General features: G+C 30.5%; 1 protein-coding gene across 1 annotated transcript; it reads left to right on the forward strand.

The window, feature by feature from the left end:
* The first annotated feature begins 351 nt into the window (after positions 1-351).
* On the forward strand, positions 352-3,008 carry LOC107917707 (pre-mRNA cleavage factor Im 25 kDa subunit 2). The gene is made up of 7 exons (XM_041098139.1): positions 352-563; positions 1,139-1,184; positions 1,649-1,742; positions 1,861-1,934; positions 2,072-2,158; positions 2,255-2,365; positions 2,711-3,008. Exons 1-7 carry the CDS (start codon positions 445-447, stop codon positions 2,780-2,782), a joined length of 603 nt encoding a protein of 200 aa, XP_040954073.1. The 5' UTR covers positions 352-444; the 3' UTR covers positions 2,783-3,008.
* Positions 3,009-9,822: the final 6,814 nt, after the last annotated feature.

Consider the following 9,822-nt stretch of genomic DNA (forward strand, 5'->3'; position numbering starts at 1 on the left):
TAGATTTCTAGTAGCTTTGTGTTGTATTTTCTTATATACCAATCACAATTGGACTTATAGAGCAAGTGTAGGAAGACTGTACCTCGGGCAAAACTTCAATTTGAGATCACCATTATTGAGCATTTTTAAACTCAAATCTTTGGTTTTTCCTGCGCTTATTTGATGATGTTGATACGATGGACCTATTTGTAATGGTTGTATTAGAAAGGATTAAGAAGGAGCGGAAATAGCAGCTAATGAGTAATGTGACATATCGACAAATGCTATGAGCCTAATAACATAAGCCCATTTTACAACAATGGTTAGGCCCTTTCCTGATTATTTTCAATGGGCTGAACTCATTAATAAGACCATATTCATTAACCTTTTCACACCCTTCCCTCTCCCTACCCACAATCGAATTTGCCGCCGGGGAAACAAACGTTTCGACTCGGAGAGGGAGAGATGGTAATGTCACCTGTGGTTAACACGTACCCTTTGTCCAGCTACACCTTTGGTACCAAAGAGCCGAAGATGGAGAAGGACACGTCCGTCGCCGATCGCCTTGCTCGCATGAAAGTCAAGTAATTCATTTTTTCACTTTCTTCATTTTATTCCTTGTATAATTTCATATTTTTCCAGGATTTTTAAAAACCCTAGATAAACCCCAATTTTCCTTTTGGCTCCTGAGAATGCTGACTTGAGGTTGGGTTTTCATGTGCTTAGGGTTCCTTTGTACTATTCTGTTTCAGAAATATGGAAAAGAAAATGAGGAAAAAAGGGCTAATTTTGAATTGCTTTGTGTTGGACTGTTCGAATTAGTTGAGTCGGTGGTCTTCGAAACCCTAGCTGCTTCTCGTTTCTTAGATCATGTTGGGATCTGGGGGCAATATGTAGTTCAAAACCTATTTACTGGTAAAAACCATATAACATTTGAACTGAGATTTTGATTTTGTTTCTCGTATTTTAGACGATGTAAAAGTATTGACTTGGTTTTTGGGTAAGCAAAAGCAAGAAAACCCTTTTTCAAAAAAGAAAACAGGTGCCAATTACTTGAAGAATTTATCATGGATGTCATTAGATTACTTACAGATTGACATTTTGAAACTTTCCTTTACGAGCTTAAGTTAGTAATCGATTTTTTTTATTGGAGTTGCAGTTACATGAAAGAGGGCATGAGAACTAGCGTTGAAGCAATTTTATTGGTATGTAACTGTACCTCTGTTTAGCCATTACATCATAATAACCACAAGATTTAACCTTATAATGTTTATGCTTCTCTCTCTTTTGCAAAAATGTGTGGTAATGGCTTTCACTCCCACTTTTCTATACACAGTAGTTAGCTCGTACATGTGTTTACATATGACCATGATAGTCAACCTGGAAGAAATTTACAACTATCTTATGTGTATAAAGAGGAATTACATCCTAATACATGAAGGGCCCCTTTTATATGGAATTTATATGTATATTTTAATTATCATTGTCTATGATAATATCTAAAGGAATTAGCATTCTCTTTGGCATTATGAGTTTATCTTGTGCTTTTGCTGAACTTACTACTTACCATAGTTTTTGTGTGGTTTACAAAAAGTTGGCTTCTAATGATGACCATTTTAATGTTTTTTTTATTTTCCCCTTCGATTGCTTATACTACCTTCTCATGCAGGTCCAAGAACATAATCATCCTCACATTCTTCTTCTGCAAATTGGGAACACATTCTGCAAACTTCCTGGTGGACGACTGAAGCCTGGAGAGAATGGTATCATCTTTTAACTATTTTCATATTATGTTGTTCTCCTTACATCGTTTCTGCTGTGCTATTTTGGAGATTCTGTGTCCTTTGTAATACCTATGCTCTTATGTTTGTTTGGCTTCAGAGATTGAGGGTTTGAAAAGGAAGCTGACCAGCAAGCTTGGCGCTAATTCACCTGCTCTTGTGCCAGACTGGCAGGTACAGATTTTTGTAACTATCTTACTATGATGACTAGTCATGTTTCCTAACAATTTCCATTGATCATTGTAATGGTGTAGCTTGGAAACATTTTCTTTAATTCACATTTCTTTCTGTTCCTTGTTATCTTGTTTCAGATTGGTGAGTGTGTGGCCATCTGGTGGAGGCCCAACTTTGAAACCATAATGTATCCATATTGTCCTCCCCACATCACAAAACCTAAGGTATCGTGTAGATGTTGTTGATCTTTTTGTTACTTGATGTTTCTATTTATGACCTGCCCTGTCCTTTCTCAACCTCTGTTATTGATATGATTGCAGGAATGCAAGAAGCTTTTCCTTGTCCATTTGTCTGAGAAAGAGTACTTTGCAGTACCAAAAAATTTGAAACTTCTTGCTGTACCATTGTTTGAGCTTTATGACAATGTTCAGGTAGGCAGTAACCTAATTTTAGTCCATTCTTCAACGGATTTAAGTTTTTAATGTTGTATTGGTCGAGTTGATGAAAATGCGTCTTGATTACAAGATTTCAAAAGTATGGTAAAGGGTAAATGGAAATGAAGAATGGGTGTGTGGCAAATTGCCCGTGGTAGATCATATTATTCATCTGTTTCTTCTCTGAAATTATGTCTGCTTCTAACTGCTAACTTGGTTACCTCTGTCACTTAAATTTCGTTGTTGCTTTTGTCTGAATTTCTACTGCAAGTTGATGAAATGATAAACGGTGGTTTTGCTGCTTGTATTCATTCTAACAAACAGAAGTTAAATGTTGAACAGAGATACGGACCCGTAATATCAACCATTCCGCAGCAGCTCTCTAGATTCCAGTTCAACATGATTACTACATAACTGTGGCGTGGATGTGAAGAGTGAACCTTATCCTTACCTCCCGAGAAAACTTGGAAGGCTGTAGGGTGATGGTATTGAATGAGAGATTTTTTGTGTTACTTGGGGGATACCAAAGTTGACTTGTACGTGACACTTACTTAACCTTATTCCTAATATCTAGTTAGCTCATTTAGGTCTTTCATTAACAGTGCATTTACAAATATAAAATAACATTATATTTTTTTTATTAAGTTCAATATATAAATGGCTAAAATGATAATTAAACACCTGTAAACAATGCTTATTGGATGGCCCACCCAATTAACTTAATCATCGGTAAAATATTAAATGGGACATTGGATGGTTTTTCAGGTTTTTTATCCTTCAATTTTTCTAGCAGTGTATAATATTCAATTTATAACTTTTTAGCTTACATTTCTAAAAATTGAATATTAAATATCACTATATTATTATGATAACTATAATTGTTGAATCTTGGAACCTATTTATTTCACAATTTTAATCTTACTATACAATTATTTATGAATGTTACACGTTTTATATTTAATTTTTTAAATATTATATTTTAATTATAGTATTTAACATAAAATAATATTTCTTATTTAAATTATTTATATATAGTTCAAATATATTAACTTATCAATTCAAATATTATAATACATTTTTTTAAAATAATAATTAAAGCATTTTTAATATATTCAACATACAATCTAGTTTACTATATATAATTATTCAAAAAAACTAATTAATATAATTAGCTTCAATATTAATTAAGTGATAGTTAAGATGTTTAACATTCGATTCAAGTAATAACTCTATTTTGCATCAATAAAATTAGCACAAATTTTCTTAAATTTTAAAAAATAAACTAATAATTTTAAATTATATTTATCACAATTTTTTCCTATATTTTATACTTAGGCTCTACTTGTTTCACTGAAATCGCTTTTGGAAAATATTTTTTGGAAAATGACTAACTTTTCTGAAAAAGTTAATATTTTTTAGTGTTATCCATGTAAAATATTTTCTGTTGTTTGGCAGATTTCCTGAAAATATTTTATAAAAATTGTTTTCAATGAAACAAACATACATTTGAAATTTTCTTATATTTTCATTGTTTAATTGAGTTTTTTTTTAATATCTATAAATTTATATTTTACATTGATCTTTGTAAGACAAACATGCCATAAATATATTTGTTATAAAATGTTATAGTGCAATTTTCTTTTAACAATCGAATTTATTTTATAATAAGGAAATATTTTGTAATAATCAATGTCATATATAAACTTAGTAATAAATAATGCTTAATTAAAACTTAATTTAAATTGTATATATTACATATATGAGAGTACATATTGACACATTAGAATTATAAAGGATAAATAAAGCTAAACATTATTTAAACAGATACTCATATTTATATAATTAAAATATTTATATTTTTATACTAGGTTAAAATATGTCATAAGTCTTTGTAATTTTCGTAAATTTGAAATTTAGTCTATGTACTTTTATTTTTGGATTAGTCCTACTTTTAGATATCAAAATTCAAGTTCAGTTATTAGCATTATTAAAACTATTTTGTTAAATTCATGTTAATTATAACTTCATTTTTTAGTTACATGAATACCGAGTATTTTTTTATTTAAAAATGTGACATCAACAAAATTAACAAAAAAAAGTTTTAACAATGTGAACAATTGGACTTGATTTTCAAATTTGAAAAGTAGAGGGACTAAATTCTTGAAAATAAATGTACATGGACTAAATTTCAAATTTGTGAAGAATACATAGACTTATGGCATATTTTAACCTTTATACTACAAAAAATTTATTATTGCTATATTTATAATATTGTAATAAATATTTATTATTAAAATATTAATATTGAATTTTTTCAATAATATATGAATAATAATATTTAAATTTATTATTGAAATAAAAATGAAATATTAAATAATTTATTAAAATAATAAATTATATTAATAATTTATTATATGATTAGATATAGATAATTAAATATGTATGTTTAATAATATTGAAAATTATAATATTTTATTAATTTTAAATATTTTTAAAAATAAAAATTTATTATTAATATAATAATATTAAGCTTGACTTAAGTTAATTTTTATATAAAAATAAAATCACTCATAAAGGAGCTATTTTTGGGAAAGTTATTTACGTTTTTCAAAAGGGTAAGTCATTCTACAAGAAAAAAAAAACTTATTTTCCGTTGACTAAATTGTTCTCCATGAAACAAACATAGGAAATGCAGAAAACATTTTCCGGAAGCAAATTTCAGTGAAACAAATGAAGCCTTAGAGTTGTATTCAAGTAATGTAACGGCCCAAAAGTTAGTGGTGTCGGATCGGGTGAGGGGTGTAACAAGTAATAACTTTATTTTAAAATTAGCACAACTTTTTTAACTAAGAATTGTAATTTAAGTTCTAATTATTTGTAAATGTGTAATTATTACAACTTTCATTAAATTATAATTATTTTTAAATGCATAATTATCACAACTTCTATTCCATTTCAACTTTTTTAGCTAATAATTCTAAATTTCGATTGAGTCTTAGCTTTACTGGCATCGACATTGTTGTCAATGTAGGAGGACGTGTGTTCGAGTGTGTTGAAGTGCGTTATCCTCCTATTTAAGGGTTGGAGAGGGGCTATGGGTAGTTCTAGACATTATATCAAAAAGAGCAGATATGATAATAAATGTGAATTTTTTTAATATTATGGAAAATAAAATGTATTCTCGTCAATTAAATTTTTTTTTCAAAATCATGATTTTATATATATTATAAATAAAATGTATAATTTAAAATTGCCAGTGAAACTTTTCCTTAATTGGAAAAGGTAAAGGTCTTGGGTTTTGAGTACCTAAGTTTGCGATTCACTATGCGCAATTATATATATGGGTCTCCGAGTTCCACCATATGTTATCGTGTATAGGTTTTAATTCAGTTAGTTCTAATTTCAGTTGTTCCAATTCTTAGTCAATCTGTATTGTAATTGTTTAAATCTATACTTCGCTCTAGTTCTTTGTCTGTCTATGTTGTAATAATTTGATTTTATACATTTGTAACACCCCATACCCAACCTAGATGTTATGGTTGGATCAAGGAGATTACATCGTACAAGCAAGAGATACAAACGTTTAGCTTAGAAAGAAACCAACTTCAATGGACATAAAATTTAATTGAACAACTCTTTTGAAAACCCAATGATTTTCCGAAATCACAACTTAATTGGATTGTGTAAAATCAAAACCAATTTACTTGAAAACATTTGTGTACAAAAATATTTTGGGAGAATCTCAATTAGCCTTGCAACAGAAAACCTTATAACTTTTTGTATATAAAATCGCGGTTCATTTTTAGTTATCATAAATTAAACACTCTTGGATGTTTAAAACCTTTGCGTAAAAAATATGAAAATAATGCTAACGAACTAACCAAAAATTAAAAGAAAATTCACAACAAAATCCAAAAACCCAAAACAGTCCAAAATGTCCATAATGTACAAATAAAAAGAAAAGTCCGTAGTGTGTAATCTAAACCGTGAAACCTAAGCTCCAGAGTCACCGTCCATTTCTAGGTCGAAGGATTACCTGAAACAAAGCATACAAATCATGAGCTTTAAGCCCAGTATGCAAGATGACCCATATTTTAAGTACATTTATAAACATATAACAGAACATTTCATAGCATATCTTTCCAAATATTTCATAACGTATCAAAAATTATATGGATTGTATCTTATCATATCATAACATTTCGTGTTATATCGAATAGTAGTATAACATATCAGATCAAATCAAACCATAGCATAACATGTCATATCCTACCCCCATCCGCTACACACCATCTCCATCCAACCAATCACACTATATAGGACTACAAGAGTCCATCCATCCAATCGCACCAATATGTGGCAGTGTGCCACGCATATATTTGCAGCTGAGCTGCCATACATAGATTTACGGTCTAGCTGTCATAATTGCAGTATAAACTGCCATATAAAACTTCCTTCGTCATATCACATCATGCCCCAGAAACACATGCATATCATAATCAAATATCGCACATACTTATATCACACAACATATAGCTAGCATATACACATATTTTCATATAGATCATAACATAGTTTATGGTTCATTTATAAATTATCCTACCTAGCATACCTTTAAGTTTATTCATATGTAATTACGTAATAAAATTAAGCTTTTCCGACCTTGTATGATGTCTATGGACCTAAATTTCAAGTCTTTTAAACGCCTTCAATCAAGCTTAAAAACTAGCCAAAATGGCCTACATGGCCCCAAAAGCTAGCCCGTGTAGTCCACACGGTTTGCAAAATTTCATATGGCCATGTGCTTTACACGGGCTACATAAATACACACGGCCTCACACACGGCCTATCACATGGTTGTGTAGCACTAGGCAGTTTTGAAAACAACCCCCTATTTCATGATTTATCAAATTTCTAATGAATTTTAAGGTCGTTTTTGTAATACCCCTAACCCGTATCCGTCGTTAGATTAAGGTAATGGAGTATCACCAATCAATTGAAAACTTTAAACATCACAACATTCAATAATTTCAAAAAAAATCATAAACCATTTATTTTCATATATATTTCATCCCTAAATCGAGCCCTCAAGGCCCTAAAAATAGTTTGGGATCAATTCGGGACTAATTTGAAACAAAATCAAAAAATCAAGAAAAAGAAGCAAATTTTGAAAACAGGGGACGTACGGCCGTGTGGAACCTCCCAAGCCGTGTAACTTTCGAACAAGGGACACACGGCCGTGTCCCAACCCGTGTCTTCACTGGTGTAACTCTCTGAGTAGTGTCACATGGCCATGTCACACGCCCGTGTGTCAGGCTGTGTAACTCTCTAAGTTACCCCACATGCTCGTGTGCGAGGCCGTGTGTTAGGCCGTGTAACTAACTGACTTGCATACAAAAGATCCTCAGAGGACACACGAGCGTGTCGCAAGGCCGAGTGCCTCACATACCTAAGTCATACACCTGTATCTCGGGCCGTGTGAACCCAAAATGATCCATTTCTAACTCAATTTCACTCCCTTATTGAATAAGTACCTACACGCTTTCGAAAAAACATATGGAAGATGCAATTCAACTTCAAACACACTCAAACCTAATCATACAATCATTCTATGTATCAAACATTTATCAACCTTGACACCTCAATATGTTTAATCACTATTCATTCCCAACTTGTAACCACAAACACATTCCTCTATATAAACAACATCCATTTCATTACAAGCTTAAGTTATCTCATAGCATATCATGTCATACTATGACCTATCAAACATATTTAGGTAACAAATAGGAGATCACAAGTTCAAATGCACAACACATCACAACATATTACTCAAAAGCTAGGCATTCGACATAACAATACATAGGGTCCTAATACATGCCATATACCAAAACTGATAAATTTAGTCTACCAAGATTTCTAGATAGTGTGATTCCTAGTGTTGACCCGATCTTCTTAACCTTCAAAATGTGATCTACAAAATGTACAAATTACAAGTAAGCTTAAATGAAGCTTAGTAAGTTCGTTTAGAAATTAATAAACCTTTCGAATCAACATAGATTTAATCAAGATTAAGTGTAGAGATTTCCTATTATACACAACTATAACAGTAATTACAACCAAATTCAGTAGTATAGTATACTCAGTGGGCATTGCATGATTGAGCTTTTCATCAGTATATCCGTAGATTTATACTCGTTTGAGCTTTACTTAGTATAAAAGTAGAATTTACTCAATTGAACATCATGCAGTATAACAGTAAGATTTACTCAGTTAAGCCATTCAGTATAACAGTATAATTTGCTCAACTGAGCTTTATTCAGTATAACGGTAAGATTTAAGTTGATAAAGCATACTTTCAGTAGATGATACAACATTCATTAAGAGCATATTAACAATAATGTAAGCATTTAGGAGTATAAATAAACTTACGAACTTACCGGACTGATTTGCAAGAGATTCTAGAGTATAGGGACTATTTCACAGTTTTTCCTTTTCCACGATTATTAGCACGTTCTTGATCTAAAGATAATAATTTCATTCCATCAATTAGAATAACAAAAAAATTTGATCCTTTCATGCAACTAAGTTTTTTGGCAAATTGCCTATTTTCCCCTTAACTTTCCATTTTATTCATTTCAGTCCTTAGGCCCTAATCATGCAATTTACTCATTTTTCCTAAACACCCATGATGCCCAAATATTCTATAACTTCATACCAGTCCCTATTTGCAATAATTTTCACTTCAAATACAAATAATTTATCATTTAATCACTTTAGTCCTTAAACATCAAATTCATCAAAAATCACTTTTCAAAATAATCAAATCTATCAACAAAGTTCTATATTTCATCAAAAGCTTTAAGAAAAAAATTCATTCATCAATGTCAACTTTTATAACATTTAACAGTTTTACAAATTGGTCATCGATTTAGCTAGACCAAATTGATACGAACTCAAAAACATAAAAATTACTAAAAGCGGACATCAATACACTTACCAAATCAAAGCTTAAAATCAAAGTTGAACCCTAGCATTTTATTCCTTTCTTTTCAGTGAGGCAGATGAGAGAATAGTGAATTTCTTTTAATTTTAGGTTTAGTTTAATATATATACTATGACATTTTTGTAAATATTTCAACTTTGTTAATTAAGCTTTAATAAATCATTAATTAAGCCTAATTAAACCACTTTATTAAGAATAATCTCAAATCCCACTAACTAATTTTTCATGGTGAAATTTCCCTTTTAGTTCCTTGAATTTAATTACTCAACCTTTGTAGTTTTTACAATTCAGTCCTTTTTAATTATTAAGCTATCCAAATAATAAAATTTTTCAATCAAAGTTTAATATGACTCTATAGACCTCATAAATATAATAATTAAATGATATCTACGAAGTATTTCGTCGAAATTATGGTCTCAAAACCACTATTTCCTATACCACTGAAAAT

The sequence above is a fragment of the Gossypium hirsutum genome, chromosome D08 (assembly GCF_007990345.1).
Source record: "Gossypium hirsutum isolate 1008001.06 chromosome D08, Gossypium_hirsutum_v2.1, whole genome shotgun sequence".
NCBI classification, from domain to species: Eukaryota; Viridiplantae; Streptophyta; class Magnoliopsida; order Malvales; family Malvaceae; genus Gossypium; species Gossypium hirsutum.

Excerpts from the sequence above, each read along its gene's own strand:
- LOC107917707 (XM_041098139.1), top strand. The coding sequence starts at position 445 with ATGGTAATGTCACCTGTGGTTAACACGTACCCTTTGTCCAGCTACACC. Across the intron at positions 1,185-1,648 it reads GCGTTGAAGCAATTTTATTG|GTCCAAGAACATAATCATCC; the intron begins GTATGTAACTGT and ends CTTCTCATGCAG. Across the intron at positions 1,743-1,860 it reads ACTGAAGCCTGGAGAGAATG|AGATTGAGGGTTTGAAAAGG; the intron begins GTATCATCTTTT and ends GTTTGGCTTCAG.